The sequence below is a fragment of the Cyanistes caeruleus genome, chromosome 6 (genome assembly GCF_971803275.1).
Source record: "Cyanistes caeruleus chromosome 6, bCyaCae1.hap1.1, whole genome shotgun sequence".
Classification (NCBI taxonomy): Eukaryota; Metazoa; Chordata; class Aves; order Passeriformes; family Paridae; genus Cyanistes; species Cyanistes caeruleus.
Genome location: NC_141706.1, coordinates 20,764,789 through 20,786,476, shown reverse-complemented (window position 1 = coordinate 20,786,476; position 21,688 = coordinate 20,764,789). Strand labels below are relative to the sequence as shown.

The 21,688-nt window shown below is 39.7% G+C and overlaps 1 protein-coding gene across 38 annotated transcripts in view; it reads left to right on the top strand.

Annotated features, from left to right (window-relative positions):
- Positions 1-21,688, top strand: part of PTPN5 (protein tyrosine phosphatase non-receptor type 5) — a 75,823-nt gene that overhangs the window by 1,531 nt on the left and 52,604 nt on the right. For 30 of the 38 annotated variants that reach the window (XM_086892947.1, XM_086892941.1, XM_086892950.1 and 27 more), the window contains exon 2: positions 21,269-21,371. The exons of 2 other annotated variants lie outside the window; for them this stretch is intronic. Coding sequence is in view for 10 of the 36 variants with exons in the window: in XM_023929042.2 (XP_023784810.2) it covers positions 21,269-21,371 (103 nt within the window). In the remaining 26 variants the exon portion in view is untranslated. Of the gene's footprint in view, positions 1-5; positions 261-503; positions 1,028-19,880; positions 20,084-21,268; positions 21,372-21,688 lie in introns of those variants that run through there. 6 more of the 38 variants (XM_023929041.2, XM_023929047.2, XM_086892927.1 and 3 more) reach the window with 5 other exon arrangements.

Genomic DNA, 21,688 nt, shown 5'->3' with positions numbered 1-21,688 from the left:
CTTTCGAACCGGCACAGCCTGTAGTTAACTACCGGCTGCAATTAAAATTTTAACAACAGTAGCAACAGCTTTGCGATGCTTTCCGGGAATGCTGCTGCCTGCGAGCTGCTGATGTTTCAGGCGGCCCGCGGTACGCCGGCGCTCTCTCCTAGATGGCAGTGCTGAGAGTAAGATAGCTGCCGGTGTAAAGTGCTGGGAACCTGGAGACCTGTGCCGCTGGATTTTGGTAGAGTTATGGGTGGAACGAAACTGCATTCACTGTGAGCTTATTTGAAATTAAGGCAATTCTTTTCCTTCAAACTTTGCATATGATTATCTTACTATGCAATTACGTTTTGGTGAGACTGTGGTTGTTATGTTAAGCGAGAAAGGAAAAACAAATTTAGTAGGTTAAGCCTTTCGTATTGTAGCGTTATTGGCAAAGTTGCCGAGGTTCAGATCCAGCTCCGCTGGCTGCCGCCTGATTGGCAACGATTTACAGCTGGTGCTCAGGTTCTGTGTTTGTGTCAGAGCAGCAAATCACGGATTTAGAAGAAATGTGGTTGCATTACCCTCTTCTTTTTTCTTTACTTCCAGAATGTTGTATATACCGAGGAAGCAATTTTTTATTTCATCACAATGTTTTGTTAGTCAGTTTGAGACGATAACTTCCTTGTTGTGTAAACTGTGTAGTTCATGGATCAGGTTCAAATCTCAGACCCACAGCTCACACTGATTTCAACACAAGTTGTGTGGTACATGACAAGAGTGCAATTTACTGTGTGGGATAGCTGAAGCAAATTTTCTCACTGCTTGCTCTACTTCCAGTTTGCTCCTTTGGAGTAGCAGAATGTAGTGGTTTTTGCCAATGTTCTCATTGATATATTTGAGTTAGTGTAGTACATCTGAAGCCAAAGATAGTTCAGGGGCTCATTGATAGAGAAAATTTAGCCAGTTGACTTGACTGTGGATAAAATGGACCTGAGAACTCTTACTTTACATTTTCATGTGATGAGTCCAAATGTTCTCACTAGTTATGTGCAGAAAGGTAAGCACATCACATTTGATTGCTTCATTCCTTTTGTTATAATTGAATAGGCATTATTCTTTGTAGGGTTGTGTTGTTGGTTTCTTAGATTTTTTTACTTCTTATTTAGCAGTATCGCGGTTTAAAAGCTTTAAAATGTTTGTCACTTCACTGCAGAAAGAGTTGCCAACTGGATGTCATGCATGCAAAACTAGAACAAGAGCCTTTAAATAGCAAAACCATCAATTTAGTAACAATTTAGTGTGATAAATGGCAGAATGCACAAAAAGAATGCAAATCTGAATAATTATAGCATGAATCTTTTGGTATTAATATTGATTAAGTACAAAGCACAAAGGGCAAGTAAACACATACAGCTTTTAAGAACCTCAACTGGTTTGAAATGAAAGACCTGTTTTCTGTTATGTTGCTTTTTCTGTTACATGGTTTGTGCTTTTTTTAAAAAGCGTGGGGTAGGGGAAAGATCAGGTAAGTTTTTACAAGCATTTCTTTTGTTTTCTGAATTTCAGAGTTCCATTATGTAGCAGGATTCTTTCCAGTATGTGCTTTCTCAGTATGCGGAAAGGCAGACGTTGCTGCAGCAAGAGCAATTACACTGATTTGCAGTACAGTAAAAAAAAAAAAAAAGCCACCAAAAAAAAACCCCAAAAAAACCCCACCAAACTATCTGTTCTTTCTGCCTCTGTCTGAAAACATCAGCCTTGCAGCTCTGGTTTGGGCTTGTCAACAGAAGACATGAGACAGGGAAGTTTGTTCAACAAAGGGAGTGAAGTAATATACAGTCAGGAAATTTCTATTTCACTAATAAAATGAGTAAATTTGCCTGACCAACTGCACTGAAGAATTTCACTTGCTTGGTTTTCCCTTGCAATTGTCTACAAGCCAATCCTTTCTGAAAGACAGGGAGTTTTGTTATGTTTGGGTTGTTGTTAGTTGCTTAACCAAATCACTCTCCTGTGGAATGTTGAGTCCAAAGGCAGAAGAGGCAGTAGAGACTAGAGGCATGTAGGCTTTTGTAGAAGAGCCTTTCTGACTTGTAGCTTTTCAGAATGTACATTACAGAATCCCACAACTGAGAATTTTGTTCTCCCAGTTCTTTTTCAGTTCCATGCTTACCCTGTGTAGGCCACAGCAACGTGTGACTGATGTGACCCAAGATTCAACCTCTACAACAGGGCCTGGTTTCTTGGTTTTAACTGATGCTTAGTTAGTTTATCTCAAAATTTCAGAGGTAATGTGTTTCTACTTTAGAGAATATTTGAGGCTTCCTTGCAAAGAGAACATGCAAATGAAATTTAAGAACTGAAGGACTGATTTGCACTAAAGCATCTTAAGCAGAATAAGGCCAGAAGAGATGCAGAGTATGTGTGTGCTGTATGTATCCATGCTATCACATAGAGAGCAAGCTACGATAGTAAAGAAAGGCACGGGTTTTGAATATCTCTGGAAGGATGCAGTATTTTTATTTTTTTTTTTTAATCTCATGATGCAGCTCATGTGGTTTTCATGACCAGACTGTCCTGTGATTGTGAGCAACATGTTAAAGAGTTAGTATGGTAATAATTCACATCTTAGAAATCAGATTCAAGCTCCTGTGTTGTAAGAGTCTGGATCTGTGACCAAATAGAATGCCAGGAAGTCATCTGTTACTGGTTTATATGTTTTTTTACTTAGTCCTTCCTTATTTAGTGACCTGCTGCATGTAATCTGACTCCTGCCCTCTTTGTGGCAGGAGCAGCCTTTCTGAACTTGTTTCAGTAGGGCTCAAATCCTTGTTTGCAGCTCTAGGAGATGGATGTAATAGAAAGTATCAGTCTGGTAATGCTGGTTTAAGGTCATGAGTAGCTGCCAAAAATATTTAGTATGTTTAGGAGTTGGATCTCTCACATAAAAATTTTATTTCTTGTTTGTTTTGTGATTCAGTATCATATTTAGTTTCATTCTGTGTTTTACTTCTGTGTGTATGGGTATAGCAGCTAGACAGTGCAACTTTCTGTATTTTTATAGCAATTCTGTCCTGTGAACACAACTGTGTGCGCTTAACAGGAACTCATTTTTGACACAAACTCACCCTTTAGGTATAAGCAACTTGCTTAAATTACAGGGAGATTGTGACCTCCCTTATCGATAATCAGATAAATACCTTTTGTTATTGCAGTATATAATAAAGCTACTTACACCATCTTTTAGAAAAGAATTAAATATGTTAGGCCAGGCTCAAATAGCAGTGAGTGGCAGCAAAAGTGAAAACTAGGTGTAATATATTTTGTTCATGCATTTGTTTAGGATGATGACCGTCTTTGTAATCCTGTGTGTGCAAACTTGTTACTTCCAGATGGGCCAGAGTTTTGGGCAGGTTTTGAAAGCTTCAATCAGAAGTTACCAATCAGTGCAGTGTGCTGAGCCTGCTCCTTGCTAGTTTTGCCCACTGCCACACCCACATCTACCATGTCACCATCTAAATTGATGTCTGTGTGGATACGCTGCTTCCTCAAACTGCATAAGCTATGACACAGCTACTCTTAATTACACTGCTTTTTAAAAATCATTTGAATGTTGTACTCTGTGTATTGCTAGAATTGTTCTGCCCCTTGATTATCTACAGATCAGATTTCATTAAAAGTGCTAATGAGCACCCAGTACTCTGAAGGCAGCAGTTTTGTGCAAGATAAGAATGTTCCTTAAAGAAGCTGATGGAAGATAGAGTTCCTAGCAGACACTGACGGCATAAATGTCACTGTAGTCAAGTCTGAAATTGTATGTCTGAAGGACAATTGGATGTCCTTGACTTTACAAGAAGTTTTTGCACTGAAGAAATTTAATAGTGGATTAGAAACTGCTTTTGGGGTGTGTAGATGTGTTTGTTTCTGTTCAGTTGCATTATTTAGGCTATGGAGCAATTCGGTTTTTTTCTACAAGTGAGTGTGAATTGAAGCACTCTACATCAGAGGAAAACATTTAATTTATCCTGGTGAACCTGTGATCCACACCTATCAGTTCTGAATGACTTTGTTTCCAGAACTGCTTGGAAATCAAGGAAATGAATGGTGTAAGCTGTATAACATAACAGGTTCCAAAGGCATTTCTGTTTGGAAGCTGTGTGTTCCAAGGCTCTTGGTTCACTTCCAGCAGGCTCTTTGCAACCTGCAGTTGACAAAGGTCATTAAGTCCTTGATGTAATTAAATATGCAATATATCTCATATGAATGATTTCCATACCCTTGTAGATCTTTATTTAATCAGTGAGACCTTTTGCCGCGTAGGCTTTTGTCAATAGAGAAGAGGTTGGAAGTTGGGAGACCAGGACACTAGCACTGCATATAATGCCCTGAAATACATTCCGTAGTTTAATACAAACCAAACACAATTGTTGGCAGAGAAATGATTGACCACTGCTCTGGAAGAAAAAAAAAAAAAATAAAAATCGCTGGATATTTTAGTGGGCAAGTCCAGTGGACTTGCATTTTTCCATTTCAAAAAGTGCAAAGAATTTTATCTCAGCCTAATATTTTCTTTCATCTTCATTATACAGTACTTGTAAAAAATAACAAATGCAGAAAGAATCTTGCAAAATACAGTTTTATTTGTAAGTAGGCAGTTATCAAATGCTATGTCTCATTCCTATGTGACCCCGAGAGATGTGGGAGATGGATTAATTTAATTGTGAAATTGAGGGCTAATCTACATATGGAAATTCACAAACATTAGCATACCAGGCTTATTTTCCAAACACGCATGGCCCTTATACAACCAGACTGTGAACTGGAAATGTATGTGCCTGAATATTTGGAATGGCTATTCTGGTGAGTAGCCCTGTGTAGACAGACTTAGATTTGAATTAGTATTGCAGCAGTTGGTGAAATCAAATGTAAACCTAAAGGAGGATAAAACAATGAAAGGAGCCCTTTAACAGTGCAAGTAGAGGATGTAGCAAGAGCACAAAGATCTTTGAGGTACATGTGCTTTGGCAAAGATGCACATTTTCATCAGTGAACCCGGTGTGAGAAGTTAAGGTTAAAAATCCTCTTGTTCTGTATATGTTGAGTGAATAGAATATTTTCAATTTAGAGAATACATTGTATTTACAGCTCCAGGTGTTTCTTCAGGTAATGATCTATCTTGTGTTACTAGTGCAGCAAAGTGACTCTGTGACATTGGGCTCAATCCTTGTGGGTCCCTTCCAACTCAGAATATTATATGATAAACAGTTGTTACTTCTTGAAATGCATGTTTACTGAAATCACAATTACACCTAGAAATCTCAATGTCCCTAGATTCCATGGGTTGTGTATGTCTGGAGATGTCTTTATTCAAATGTGAGGAATACAAATGTTACAGGTAAAGATAATTCACATTAAGAATTTAAGATGCTATTAAGAATTAGATTATTAAATTAAGCTGTTAAGAATTAGATGTTGAAGATTGGCCTAAGAATAGCACTAGTCTGTAAAATTAAGTCAGTTGAATACAAAATTATTTAAATAAATGGCAAAGGAAGAGTAGACATGGGACAGTGGGGGCTATTGATGCAAAGGAACAAACAAGATGCTTGAAGGAAATTGTTCTTTAAAAAAAATTAGTTATTTGTTAAAAATAAGTAAGCAGTTTAGTTTTTATTTTATAGTGCACAGGGTTTAAGTTATGTTTCTCATGTTACACTCTGAAGTAATTGACAGAGTATTTGCACTGTGGGACTACATCAGCCTGTGAACTCATTGCAAAAAATAGTCAAAAGACAAATTAAGTCTGGTTTGTGAGAAAATATGGTCTAAAATTGCGACTGAATTTAAACTGAAAAACTTTTCTAAATGAGTGTTTTACTGAGGAGATATAATTTAGGATGTTTTGTTTACCTTCATGTATTTAATATTTATTTTTTTTTAACAACCTACCTGTATTGTTTCTGACTTGGTTAGAAGTAGAGAATTGAAACTTTCACATTCTTAATGACTGAACAGGACCATTTGCATTTACTAATATGAGGTTTGTGCACAGCTCCCTTCATTATTGAAACTATAGCATACTATTTAAGTTACTGTGACATCTGTTGTTTAATTCCGTTCTTATTTCCCCTCTTAGCTTAATTCCCTTCTGATTTCACCTCTTAGTGAGAGTGGCTCAGATAAATTTAGGGGATGACTTCATTTGCACCAGTGTACACATCACTTTCAAGATGAGGTTGTATCTTTTTTTTTCCCCCTAATTCCACACTCCAGAAAATAGCATTTCTTGTGGTTTCTACCCTGAGACAAACATTTCCTTTTTCCCCTCTAGATAGTTGCTACTCCCCTTCACTGGGAAACCATATTCTGTCCATAACACCAGTGATATGAGCCTCTAATGGTATCTTAGAGTGTGTTAGAAAATACAAAGGCTAGCATTTGGTAAAGAGCTCTTCTGGATGTTGTTGAATAACCAAAACCATTGGGGGGAAAAAAGCTCAGAATTTTGCACAGTGAGGGTATTTGTTCTGAATTTTATCTCTCAGTTGCTATAAATAATAACCATTTTCATAATAGATGACTTGGCAGTCTGTAAAAGCAGGTCATTACAATTATTACCTTCTTTTTCTTCCTGCTGTTTCAATGGCAGGAGATTTTTAGCAGCCAACACATTGCAGGCATTTTTGTGTGGATGTGACCACTTCATGGATACATGATAAGGGGAAGGCTCCTCTGGGCTATAGGAAGCTTTTGTGTCCTTTGGCAAGACGCAAAGGCCAAACCAACAGTTACCTTGAGTTTTGTAGCCCCATTCCTGCCTCCCACCAGCTTGCCTGGAGCACAGCTTTACTTCACTCATGTGCAATGAGAGTTGTCAAGTGAATGTTAAAGGGATGGGGAGAGCAGCACTTGAGAAGTTTCTTCCTTGGTTGAGAGAAGTCCAGGGGAGCAGAACAGCCTACTGACCCCAGCTGGTCTCTGAAATTTGGGATGTCACGAGCAGTCCATGGGTTGTAGGTTGGCAACCGTCCTGTGCAGCTGTGGTGACAACACAAACAGCAGAAGCTTTCCCACACAGATACTCTGGCGACCTGTTCTTACAATCAGCTGTTGATTAGCTACTTACTTGAAAGGCAGGCTGCTGGATCTCCCTGGATGTTCCATGTTTCATTTTGCAGCTCATGCTTGCTATCTTGGAATTGACCAAAATTTTCGAATAATTAAAATACAGGCAAATACTCCCATAAAATCGTAAGGAAAGCAGACTGTCGCAGGCCTGCTAATGGCAGTGAGAATCCATATGGGCTTGAGGTTTCATTTTTCTCCACTCTTGCAAGATTTGTGTCGTAATGTTTTGGTCAGGACACTTAGAAGCAAGCTAGGCTTCTTGATTCAGCCTCCCTAGGAGAGTACTTGTTTTACCAGAGATGTTATTTGAAGCATTCTTGGATATGTAATACGCCCTTTGAATTTACTGTCAGTTCACTGAATTACATTTGCCTGTTAGGGGTTGGTTTTTTTTTGATTGGTTGGTTGTTTGGTTTTGTGTTTTAATGAAGGTAAAAAAAGTGTGCTTAATATGTTTTTTCTTAGCATCATCCAGAGATTCTGGAAAAGGGAATTAATTTTTTTCATCAGGCAGTGCATCTTTTTCTGGTGGTTCTTCAGAGTCCTTTTTACTTTTAGGAACAGAGACTTGCTGCTTCCTTCCTGTTACCTTGACTGGTTGAGTATGGCTAGGTTTGTTTATTTTCTTTTGCAGAATGCCTTCCATTTGGTACTCCAACAGCATCTGTTCCCTCATTTTCAGTATCAGTAACAGTGTATGTTAGCAGACTGGGGCTTGGCTGAAGCTGCCTCCTTCAGGGGCAGTGCCTCCCTCACCAGTGGAGATCACTGCCACCATTCCATTACCCTGACTGAAGCCTCTGCTCCTTAACTCTCAGAATAGCAAGCCAGAGAGGTAGAAAAATTTAAGTAGTTGCCTTGTTTCATTCCTCTTCTAAACATGGAAATTGGAGCCTGCAAACATTCATAAGATGAAATGTTGGCACAGACATGGTAATTTCTGTGAAACTGCAGATGTGACTACTTTGTTATGAAACTGCTGGGAGCTTCAAGAATTATTGTAACAAATCCTATGACTAAAAAGCATTTAATGGCTATTTTATTGTGCTGATGATTGCTTTTGCACTTCAGAGCCTTTTTAGAATGGTCACGTAATTAAAATAGTTATTATTTTCTTTTAAATTAGAAGAGGACTTCTCTCATACTTGCATGATGCCTGACTGTCACCAACAGACACAAGGAGTTGAATGCCCAAAAGCTGTCTGTATTCTAATTCTAATAACTAAGCCTCTTAGTTATTGCTTTAAACCATATTTTCAGATGGTGCTCTGTTCTTTGTAGTAAATTACTGCGAGCACGTGTAGCATTCTCCATGCTATGTACATTTTCTAACGTCCCAGATTTCTGAATTATGCATATTGTCCCTAAAGCAAGCGCTGACATTTGCTCTTTTATCCCTTTTGAGCTTTTTGCATCATGTACAACAGTGTTTGAATTTGTTAGGAAAAGCCATCATCCCTTTCAATTTCCTGTGAGCTGTCTAGCACTGTAACCCCTCCAGACCCTGGAAACGCTGCAGATCTTGAGTGTAGTTTTGGCCATCGTCACAGGTCTGTGTGTTGCCAGTGGGCAGCAGATCACAAATGGAGATTCAATGCTCTAAAATTATGTACTGATGCTAAATAATGAACTGATGCTAAATAATGAACCAGCAATTAAGCAACAGTGTTTTATCTGCAGTGTAGTCTGTGCAACTCAGAACATCAGTTTTCAGTCTGTTACCCATGAGCAGATTAGATTACATTGTATTAGTTTAAATTGAGAACTGTTGCTTTGTATTAGCCCTGGGCATGACTTTAACATTAAACCTACTAATTTTATAGAGGAGGTTTTTAAACCCAAAAAATGGTGTCAAAGGTAAGATACTGATTTAGGCGCGATGCTGATTCCAGTGTTTAGACAGAAGAGCTTATTGTCTATGTATCCAGGATTTAGAAAAAGGTTCTCTTCTGCTTGGCAAGCTTGCTTCAAAGTCCTGCTAATGCTAACTCTGGCTTCACTGTTCTGCCACAGTCTAGTGGCCTGGGATTTGTAAAGCTATGCCTGTGAGATTGCTGATTGCACTGGGAAGAGAAGGCTAGCTGGAATAAAAGCTAACTGGAGTAGGGTCTGCTGTCAGTTGGGAATTTGTGTTATTAAGGCATCCGACTTACTCCCTTGGTTGTTGGCGCTGAACAGAAATTGAGAGTAGGTCTCTAAGCTAATTCATTGTCTGCCCTTGATCCGGATGTTTATTCCAGTTTGGAATATAGAGTTTCCTATCTGTGTCTACAAGCTTTTCTTCCTCCTTTTTTTCCCAGCTGATACTAATCTCTGCTGCTCTGTGCATGGCCTCTACCCTGTCCATCTGTGTTCGTCACCTCTCCAGCCCAAGTGTCAGCTCCTGTAGCTCTGTATTTCTCTTCCTCTCAGAAAGAGCTGAGTAGTCTTCTTCCACAAAGGTTTCAGACCAGGGAAGCACAAACTGCCCTCTTTGTCCACTGCATCCTGTCAGATTAGAAGCTTCTGATAGATAGTGATATTGCCAAGTATGAAAGAAGCAGCTTTTTCCCAGGAGCTGTGAAATCCCATGGTTTTAGGGGACTTCATCATGGGCTGAAGTGAGCTGAAGGCCACCACCACAGGATAGATGAAAGTAATTTGCTTCTGGTTGTTTTGTTCCTCTTCTGCAACTGATTGCTATGGACATCATTCTGATTCTGAGAACACAGCAGGTATTCAGAAACATCATGCTGATGTCCTGGAAAATGCCTCATTAATCTAGCCAGCCATTTTTAGGCCTTTTCCTGCAATACTGAACTTAAACATTGCACTTACCTGGTTGTAATTGGTAATTTTCTTCCTTGGTTGCTGCATGATTTTAGGAGCTGATGCTTCATAAATTATCAGAGGTAGAGATGAACAGCAATCTAAGATCGTGCTAACATGTCAGGCTAGACAATGCCTTGCTTGCTTGTCATAGTGATTTGCATGGTATTGGTCTTTTGCCCTAGAGAAGCATTTTTTCTTCCTGGTGTTTGGAAACAGGTCTCAGACCTTAGACCCCTGTAAATTTCAGAGCTGCTCTGCTATGCTAATCCCTCATTGCATTGTTTTGGAGCTGTTAATTTGTGATAATTCTGCATGCTTAATGCATTTTGTTTGAGGATTTCTAAACCTTTTCCTGGCAGACTCAGACACACTGGTTGATGTGGGGAGTGGTTTTGGGGAAGCAAGGGGATTGGAAGGCAGAAGAAGCCGTTTCTCTTTTGTGTGCAGTAGTGCCATGAAAAGCGAGAGCTTGGAAAAAAGCTTGGAAAGGGTGAGAGAGTGATTGTTCCTATCCCACTCTTCACCTGCCAGGCTTTCACATTTGAAGAGTGTGATGCAGAAGTAGAGCTCCATCTGCTGATGTTCCTTTTTATGTGAGATAGCTCCTCAAAGAAAGGGGTCTTATATAAATGACTTTGCTGACCTGTGTTTCTGTATATATGCAATGTAATATCTGTGGACATGTTGTTAACTACTGCAGAGAAATGGAAACGTAAGAAATTAAAGTCAGTTGCAGGGCTGGCGAAAAGAAGCACCTCTTGTACTTGTATGCAGGTCATCATTTCTAAGCATGGTTTAGCATCTTCACAAAACTTGGACTAAGATCACTTCAGACATTACCCCAAAATGAAGCTTGTTTTTTCTTCGTGAACTTGGATGGCAGAGGGAGCAAGGTCAGACTATGAGGTGTTGGCTGGTAAGAAGTGAAATTTCAAGATGTCTACACAGGTATAGGTATTTTTTCCTGAAAATCTGAAAGGATTTTGATACACAGCTGAGGGGCAAAAGCTGCTCTTCTGTTTTGGTTTGAAGTGGTGTCTAGGGAAGAGGAAAACAGTATTGGCAGCAGCTTCATTTGCTTTGAGCATTATGTCTCTCTATTCCCTGGAGAACTCATTAATTTTTAAGGCTGTGGTAGCAATAGGCTAAATGGATACAGTAGTGATTCCCTGATGGTTTGAGATGGTGCATTCATCCTTTTGGGATAAGCAGTTCTGCTTCCTTCAGATATTGTGTGGCACCCCAAGATTACTGGGTCAGTCTAACCTGAGGAGGCAGCTGTTTAGAAAACAGGAAGATGCCATTTGGTATAATAATGGAAACAAGAAAACTGTTCTTTTTAGAGCATTGTCTGCTCTCTGAATCATCTTAAGATTCATTTGCCCTCCTACTAAACTCCACCTGTTTGTAGAAAAGAGGTTTATGCAAGAAGGTCAGGCTCTTGTCTGATGGTTTATGCTGGGGGGGACAATAGTGTGTGAAAGAAAATGTTCTGAGTTATACTGATTTCTCCTCAGTAATTTCTAGTCAGGATGAATGTTGACTTAGAGGGTTTTAATGTTGTGAATGGATAAGCTTTTTAAACCTGGCTATGTTAAAGGTAGTCATGTTTCAGGTACATGTATATATGGCTCTTTTGTAGCTTGTAATATCCAAATATTTAACAAAATCAAGTAAAATTAAGACAACACTGGCCTACTGTGGAAAGTCCTATATTAGACAGGGTGGGGAGCTCCTGACCTAGGAACTGTTCTGTTGTACCCAACTTCCTTTCTAAGAAAAGTCATAGCAGACTGCCACTGCTGTCTGAGGCACAGCCTGGACTCTATGAGAAACCTGTAGTTCTTTTAAATGGGTGAGTGCTTCAAAGGGGCAGTAATCGGTGCTGAGCTGGCAATAAACAAGCAGGGAAGGCTGTGGCATGGCTCTGGAGCCCCAATACCTGTTTGCTGTCACCTGTTACTCCAGCACAATGCGTGGGGCAGGATAAAATGGGGATCCTTGCATGACCCACTGCTGGAGCTGGGGTTCACGACTGGGACAGACCTGGATGCAGTCAAGTCCTGAGGCACTCGGCAGGCAGTTCTTGGGTATATGTGCAGAGCTGTGAAGGTACCAGGAGTATTGAAGGATACGAGACATTTAGAGGCACTTAAGACAGTGAAGGATGTAGGCAGTCAACTCATGGGCCTCCATTTGTTACTGAAATCACTTACTGGCTTTGCTTTGAGCTTACCATCTTTACCTTTAATCCTCCTGGCCTTACCTGAGTACTGAGACAATTTGATGCAGATTAGATGGTCATGAGGTGCCTCTGTCTGTGCTGTCCATTCTCTTAACAATGTCTAATGCTGCTTCCTCTCTGCACTGTTGCAATCCATTTCCAAGAACTGGAAGCCAGAAGCGTGCAGTCTGTTCCAGCTGATGGGGTTGAAAGCTGTAGGGGCTCCAAATTAGATGCCATATAGCTTCTAGTTAAAAAAAAAAAAAAAAAAACAGTGCCAAGATACCATTAAATACTCCATATATAAACATCAAGGGGAGAGTAATGCTCCATATAATGCAAATTATATTCAGTGCATAAAGCTCTTATATGTACTTTATATTTCATCATGTTTGAAAGTTTATAGTGCTTATCTTCTGGGCCCTGGACTGTAAACATCATGAGCCCTGTGAAAGAAGAATGATCAAGTTCTTTAATGCAATAATAACAGAGGAAGTATAGATGGACAGTGATCCAGATCACAGGAACAACTTCATGCTTTGAGACCCATGGATGTTAAATGTGTACTCAGACATTGGGGATCTCTCGTTCTTTGGGAGGATGCTAGCAACCCGTGTCCCACTGAGATAAGACTCAAGGGCACTTACTACCTGAAGGATTCAGCCTTAAATGCCTGCCAAAATGTTTTCTGCCTTTGAAACTTGTAATGGTTCAAAGCTTCTCCTTTTTATTCAAATTTTAATTTATTTTTTATTTTTAAAATTAAAATATGACATCCAACCTACTGTGGCACTAACACTTTCTCCCCACCTCCCTCCCTGAGTCTCTCTTCCTGGACTGGAACCATGTATATAATTTTCCAGTGAGTTCCAAGTTTGTTTTGCTAATATATGAGGGATTTAAAACCTAAATGCTGGCAAAACCTTAACTAGCCTATTGCAAATGTGTCACTATTCATTAAGGACTCTCTAGGGTGCAGTATGTTCCTTGGTGGATTGGCTTCCTGGAAATTTAATGGCAGTTTGTGAATTGGCATCCAATTTTGTTTTTAGTCTATCTCCTGCTACTCTAGAAAGCAATTTTGGTTTTGATAATTTGAGCTATTCTGTTTTGCTTTGCTTTACTTTCATGTTGTACTTTAGGCAGGAAGATGAGTCAGCTGGTGTGCTCTTTGAGAAATAGTACAAAGAAAGATTTCTTTCAGTCCACTTACTCTTCTAGAAATTAAGCAGGATATTTATGTCCAGCCATCAGTAACCAGATGAGCTCCTATCTCACCTGTTGGTGAAGTTCAGTTAAGTTCAGAAAAGGCACCTGAGACTTGTGTGTAATTTTAGCTTTATTTCTTTCCAGTAGTTTGAGATGGAATTTGAGAGAAGAACTGTAGGGTTCTGTGGGATTTAGTTCCTGGTACATCTGGAGGGGAGGTTATTTTGCATCATCACATTAAAGTGTTGAATTGTTTATATTGTGGCATGCTACAATATTCTGCAATACTTGCACACTGTCCACACAGCATTTTTGTGCAATAGCATTCTAAATAGCTTCATATACACCCTGTGTAGAAGAAATTATTTTGTGTTGAACAGCTTAGAGAAAATCTGATCTCTTATAAGATAAAGCCCCCTTAAAAATTACCATTACCATTTTGTTTCCAGTCACTGTTCTTTTTGTGACCTGTATTCTGGAAGCACACAGGCAGGCATACACCTTCTCTGAATCAGCTTAGACTTTCATGACCAGGGCTGCACAGCTAGGACTGAGATTCATGTGGGTGGGAAGAGGCATTACATCAGTGGTGAACTTATGGAAAAAGAAAGGGGAAAGTTGTGGTTGTGCAGAGAAGAGGATACGGAACTGAGTAAAGCTGGTAAAAGGGTGACAAACCATGTGACTGGACAATATCTCCTGTTTTCATATCAAATTTCTCTGATGCAACTGCAGTCTGCATCGCAAGCATCAGTGCTAATGGCCAGAAGGTGTTTGTGCTCTCTGTAGCCTCTTGGAAAGATGACCTTGAACAATTGTGTGGATTTTGCTGGGGTTGTAAGACTGGACTCAAAACTGACTCTGTGGATCTGCTGTTCTTAATACTCTTAGGAGTACTAGGCAGAAGAATGTAGTAATCTTGACACTTACTGTTGTGCTTTGTGAATTCCAGTGAGAGGGAATTATCCTTACTGTGTGAAGACTGAAAATTAAGGAAATTATTGTGACCACTTGTAGTGGCAGGCTCTGTAGCAGAATTTTTGTCTGTGATGTGGGAGGCTTAGGTTTCTTCAGTGGAGAATTCAATTTCCCCATTTCACCAAGGCTGGATTTCTACAGAACTGTAACTCTGTGTATCTTGCAGAATCTGCATAAGAGCAGAGCTGATTTGTGTTGAGACAGATCTCCCACACGGCTGTGAAAACAAGTGCACAAATTCAGAGTAGCTGGGTGTAAATCTGAAGTAACTGTCATGGAGATTGATATTCTCTCTAGGAGTTAATCTAGATTTACATCAGGGAAACTGTGACCAGAATCTCCCAGGATTCATCTTCACTAGACTTTAGTAGCTCACTAAATTAATTGCTAATTACCTTGAGATGGTTGATTATTGTGGATGCTTCCCACATATTTCTTTTTACTGTCATCAAATTTAAAGACAGAGCTCCCTTCACTAGATCAAACCAGATCCTACCTGTTCAGAACTCTTGCTTGTCAAAAGCTGCTCCCTTCAGCTAGATACGAACACTGAGTGCAGTCAGCAGACATTGCACCAAGGATGTAACTGCAGTACACCGCGGTCCTTGGGAATCTAAACTTGTGCACATTTGGGTCAAAACCAGTGGGGACATGGCAGCCCATATTGCTGAAGGCATTTAGAATAATCAAGGGGTTTAGAGAGGTCCTGCAAGGTAGTCCCAGATCACCCTTGAAGGCTGGCCTTGCCAGTTTCTACAGGGGAGTGGAGCAGTGTGAGACTTCTTGATGTAAGTGTAGCAGTCAGTCTGAAGTGGTTTCACCACTGAGATATCTGAGCAATGGCATGAGCCACCTCCCTTGAGTGTCAGAAAGCAGTTGCTTTGGTGCTTTGTTAGCTCTACACAAAGGAGGTTGTAACGTGAAGTATCTCATGGTAAAATACCAGTTTGCAGTATTCCAGGACATTGGGAGTGAAATGGTCAGAACTATTCTGTGGAAGTCTGATAACACTGAGGGACCCTTACTCTTCAGATTTCACCATCAACATTACACTAAAAAAGTACACTTTTCTTGTTTGCATTTCGTATGGCTCAAATAAAATTGGGATACCAAAAGGATGGGGTGTCTGATCCTGCTGTAGTCTGGGCAATGGAATTTTGACGGCCTTACTTGAAAATTAAATTTAAGTTCTGTTCCAGGCCCCTCCAGAACAGAGGTGCAGAGCAGGACAGGTAAAGCAAACCAGCTTGAGAACCTCTCATGCCCTTGAAAATAGTGAAAGGATCTATGCCAGGGTTGAAAGCAAAACTAAATTAGGCCTCTATTCAATAAGAAGTCCTTATTCTTAAATAAACATGTTATTAGGTCCCAACAGAGAATGTGTCTAGACATCATGAATTTAAATGTTGCCCTTTCCTTTACAAATGTGCTTAATAACTTTCCAGTCCTTGGGCTTCACTTGGAACTGGACTGCCTCCCAACAGCTTGCAGCTTGAGCTGGGAGGGCCTGGTCATATGCTGCCTGATGAACATGCAGTGCAGATGTAAGGATGCAGTAAATGGGTGATCATCTTCCCTGCCTGCATGCGAAAGTAAAGGCATGGTGCCAAGCAAATATGCGCATTAGATGACTAACAGCTCCCACACTGCCAGTGTAGGCAGGGAATATGCAATGCAGCCACGTATGTGTCTCAGAACCATACTGGGTGCTTCTTATTCTTAATGTTTGGTTTTGTTTTTAAATAGGAGTTCAGATCTTTGAGCAGGATGTTTATCTCTATGCACAGAAAACAATATCGGTCATAGCTTTTAATATATGATTGAGGTTTTAAAACTACTAGCTGATATATCTGTTGTGAGTGACATCAGAATTTCAAGTAACTGCTATAAATGCTCTGTAGGATAGTTATGCATCCTAGATATGTGAATTACATGTATCACGTGTAATTTTCTGAGCTTACCTTTATTTAGTGGCTAGAAAATAGCTTTTTAAAGAAACAGAATTTTTTTTTTCCAGTGGGAATATTGTTTTAAGTTTTGTATTTAATGTTTGGCTGCCTATTTAATTTTTTTATTAATATTTTTTTCCAGGTTGAATTTTTATCACTCTTTTTTGGGTAAAATTGGTGGGAGGTGTTCACAAAAATCATTATGCTGTAACAAAGGAGTTGAATTTAATTTGATACTTGCTTAACCTTAGTTTTACAATGTACATGTGGATGTACAATGAGCTGAACCCCCGGGGAAGTCCTGTAAATCCCTGTAAGTAGAGTGCAGTTCACCTTAGCATTTAATCTAGCAGTGAGCTTTCTTTGAGAAGGGTCCCCTTTTCTTTCCCCCAGTGATGGCTAATCCACACCCTACCCCATTAATGAATTCTCTCTTGGTTCTGCAAACTGAAGCAGCCTTGTTGCTGAATAGATAGCTAAGAGAGGGGATAGGATGCAGTAGAGGACACTGAACAGGATGAAACAAACCCCTCTCTTTCTGCAGCAGTGAAAGGTTAGATCATGCTAAATGCAACACAAAGTGAACCTCAAGTGTTGATGGTTTGGATGGTGGACTCATACAAATTCCTCAAGAAATATTAAGGACCCTCTGAGCTAAGAACTCTACAACCACAGAATGGTAAGCAGTCTCTTGAGCTGAATCTGAAAAAAAAATGGAGAAACGGGAAACCAAAGACAGGCTCTCAAATCATTGAGACAGAGAGCTGTGGGCTCACAACCAGATGATCCAGTGTTCAATGAACAAACCTCTCTTGTTCCCAGAGCTGAAATTTCTTCAAGTTTATCATACTTTTTACTGATATCTCATAAGCATTCAGTATTGTGGAAAGGAGACTTCCAGAGTACAGGTAGACAAGAGCTGAAGTCCTCAGATCTTTTCCAGGACACATTGTCATTGACGGTGGCAGAATCTGTCAGTATCTATTTAGCACTGAGTAACTATCTAATGACAAACTAATTTTTGAGTTTAAGAAGGAACAAAACCCTATTTCCCTTACAGAGCTATTCAATAGCCTGTGTAATATGTAATATGGATGGGTCTCTATTTACTCTATTTTAAACACCTGTTTCTTTTTTCTTTATCTGAGTTGGCATCCAGATCCCTCATGCCAGTTATGTTGTTTATGCCAGTAAAAATTGCTCTGATGTGGACTTAGCAGTTAAAAGGGGTTGTGTAGAATGACTGGGATGGCAGTCCTCAGATAGTCTGCATTATATAAGCTGTGCTTTCCACCCAGGTGGTTAATTAAACTTGGTCTTCAGATCCCGAGACAGAAACTACTTATGTACATACTTAATTTTAATAACATGTTTCTGTTCCTCTGCCCCAAGAGCCTCAGCCCTATCTTCTGGTTTGTCCATTCTCAAGAGGGAGAAAAGGGAATGTAAGGACAAAAGGAGAGTGTGTGGCTCCGTGTAGTCCCATTTTGGGCAAATATTCTTCTCTGGGGGTTGTAGATTGAGTGAGGGAACATCTTACAACATCGCTATGGATTGTCTGAATGATGTGTCCTTTGGAATAGATGCTATATCCTTCCCAGAAGAAGGAAAAAATGAACATTAGCAATAAACCATTTTATCATTTTTTGTTCCATCCTCTGCAATTGCATTACTGTGATGATGATCCTGCAGTTTAACCTGCTTTGTTACCCTGTCAGTACCATTATACAGATAATTGTGTGTATAATTCTTACTTGCATTTGGGCTGACCATGTCACTGTTTTCAGAAAAAATTAACTCGGTAGCTTAAAAACTTGGGCTTTTCCTCATGCGTAGCACAAGATAAAGTCACTCTTGGTTCCATGTAATCTGAATGTGCTTCTGGTATTTGCCACCAGAAATTTGGAAATTGCTTCTCAGTCCTCTGTGACACATCCTCTAGGGGTTTCACACAACTCAAAATTAGGTGCTGAAATCGTCTCTTAACTTAGAGCCTGATTTTGCCTGCACTTTTGTACATGAGTGAGTGCTCCTGTGACTGGTTTTAACTGCTTGTGTCAAAATAACAAAGGACACACCAGAGTTTTAAAAGGAAGGTCATGCAGTTGTATTGCCTTTATTGTTTAATATGAGTTGCTTTCTGTAAAATTACATGGCCTTGAATGTTTTCCTTGTAGTCAAGGGCAGAAGGAATTATGTCTTCTACATCAGTGTGTAGTAAGGTGTAAAATGCTGCCAGATTTCAGCATTGTTTTCACATCAGTTCTGCACCAATAAGAACTGCAAGGTATAAGCTAATTGAGAATAAACCTTAATGCATTTTCAGTGGCAGGAGTGATTCCTGCCTTGCTTCAGTGGTATTTTTCCTTGATCATTCACATGCTTTTGGAGAGACAGAAAGATGGGGCATATAAGGCAGTAGATGGGTGTTTCTTTCACCAGTGTAAAACTACACCTGTCCCTAAATTGCATGATGGGGAAAGAGGAAGCAGGTGAGAAATGCTTGAGCTTGGAGGCAGTGTAGATAGAGAACGAAATTAAGTGTGGAGTCTGGCAAGGCACCTGCACTGAATGCAGAATACAACAGTAGAATATAGTTTAAGAGGCAACTTTCTCTTTATAGAAGAGTATAGAGTTTTAAAGTTAATTCTTACTCGTTTGGTCTCTCTGGAAATGTTGTGATATCAAGTTCTTTGTATGCAGTGCGTAAAGAAAACAGTTTTATACCAATATTTTATTTATACCAGAATATTGTGACGAACTGCAGGCACTAAGGGAGGTCAAAGAAAGCATTTGTGGCTACTGTCTTTCCTCTATGCTAGAACGCAAGCAGCTCTATTCTAAAAACTAGGTGTGACTGGCTTACCTTGTGTCAACTGAACCACAGTAACTAAATGTAAATATTCTTACTCTACTCTTTCAAAAGCACAAACCACTCCTGACCTGAATTTTAGCTCTTCTGCTTGGACTGAGTGCATGCAAAGTTAATTAGATTTCCACTTAACAGAAGTAATAACTTTTGCGTGCTGGGGTGCTTCAGATACCAGAGCCCTTTGTGTCAGACAAGAAGTGCTGTATAGAGAGGTATAACATAATTTATTAGATCACTTGGGTCAGTTTAGGCTTGTAGTTTGGCCTTCAGTAGTGAGCCAAAAGACACAAAGTCCCTTACAAAACCCAGTTACTCCTTGGTTCTGCACATCACAGCAGTTCTGCTGGAGGGACATGAGTGCATTGCAAAGCCTGTTTCTCAGAAGTTGTTGCACACAACTGGCAATCATGTCATTGGCAAGTTTGAGGGGCAGTGGAGGTGCTGCTGGTAGACTTAGAACTTTCCACACCATCTTTTTATGGTACTTTTAAGTTGTTTTGAGTAGTACCTGCTCTGTAAAAGAAGGTTGACTTCCTTTGGCACTTGCCTGCAAAATACATCTTTTCTGGTTTTAAACCTGGATGGAAGAAATTGCATCAGAAAACTAACTTAATAAAAACATCTCGCTGAAAATAATCCATTGTCATATTTTCCTGGGAAGGAGGGAGACGTGTTTCTAAGTGGCTATAAAAGTATAAATACCAGCTGTATGACTTATTCTTATTTTTTCTGGTTTTAGGAATAACTTTTGGATTATGTTTTGAGACACACTGTGTACACGGACAGTTATTCTTATTCTTGGACTACATACTATGTTTGTATTACTACAAGTGAAAGAGACAGCATGTATCCAGGCCTTTGCAGCCAGTTTCATCCCTTACTAATGCCTTGTCCTGGTTAGCAGAGGATTGTTTAGTGCTAAGATGTGCTATATTGCATCAGGTGATTTTTTGAGGAGTGCCTCACACATTAATCTCATGTTTTGCTCTTACCTAGATGCTGTCTTCTTGTATACTGTTGTCTTCTAAAAATGTGACTTACTTTTAAGTATGTCCTTCTTTTACATACAAATATGCTGCTCTATATGCAGTGATCACCTCATGTCCCACTCTCAGAGGCAAAGTTTACATGTCTAAATAATCTTGGATTTATTAGCCTGTTCAGAACCAGAAGAAGAATTTTCTAGGTGAAGGATTTCAACAGTATCTCTGTAGGAGAAGACACTTGGAGAGTTTAGCCTTTTAAACTCATGTTCTTAGGAGACTTCTTGACTGGGTTTGTGAGGCATTGTGTATTGGCCTCAATATAAAGAGTTCTGTTTGTCTCTGTGGACTTTGGAAGAGACTGTGATGAACTGGCCTGTCCACAGTGCAAGATCCTTTAGGAGTAGATGGCAAATCACATAAGCCTCAAAGGCAGAGCACTTTGTAATCTGGACAAAAAAAAAAAGGCGTCTCTGGCCTCTCCCTTAGCTGAATGTGGGAAAGAGGAAAAGGTCTTTGCAGTTTGTTAGAGGTGAATTTCTTTCCACCTGCCTGCATGACCTACTTTGCCCATGTTTTTGCCATGCTTTTAGTGGCATGTTGGGCATGCAGTCTCTGAGGTTATGATGGACTGTCCCCAAATTATGTGTTCAGTTAGCTCCACTGTGTGATAGATATGATGCATTGAACAGTCCTTCACAAATTAGGGCTTTTGTCTTATATTCAGACCTTTAAGCCCTCTTGGAGATTTTAGTGAAATGGGGCGTTATGATTTCAGCTGAGGGCTTTCTCCATATGGTGCAGATGGCTCCTAAGGGAGTTGAGTGTATGGATTGCCTCCTTTTCCTTAAATATTAAAACATTTTATGGTACATGTCCTTTGTTTTTGGTAGATTCCAGTTCCTTTATGCAGGCAATAAACAAAAGTGTGTTCATCAATAATAACATGGCAGTATACTTCATCTCCTTTCTGTGTTTCACTTCGTCCCACACATCAGTGGTTGACTCTCTTCATGGATGAGCAGGTCATCACAGTCTTTCAGAATTTATTGTTAAGAAGAATTGTGTGTAAAAGCCTGGAATGGTTCTTAGACATCTGATAGTGTTAAAGCTTAGATTTTTCCCTTATTTTTTGGTATTCTAGTGCATGAAGGACGTAAATGATAATTCCAGAGGACCATCTGTCCTGGAGCAGGCATTGGAACCAAGTTACTATGTGACTGAAAGGACTGAGTGCAAGTCAGATGGTAAGTAAGACAAGTAAGATGAGATGTCATACTCTCACTTCAGTACAGATGAAAAACACTGCCATACACTCTTTCAGAATTTTCTGAATTTTCAGGTTTGAAGTGTTTTGCAAAGCCCGGTTAGCATGGAAGGTAGTTTTTGCTAGATTTTTTCATGGTGGAGTATATATTTTAACCTAGCTGTGGCTCTCACATCATTCAGTGCTCATTTTACCTCCATTGCCTGCTTGATGTCTATGCAATTCTTTCTAGTTTGGATTTCTAAGGAAGCCTAAAGGGTTGAGCCTTTGTCTCTTAAAAGCTCCTTAGGAAGTCCT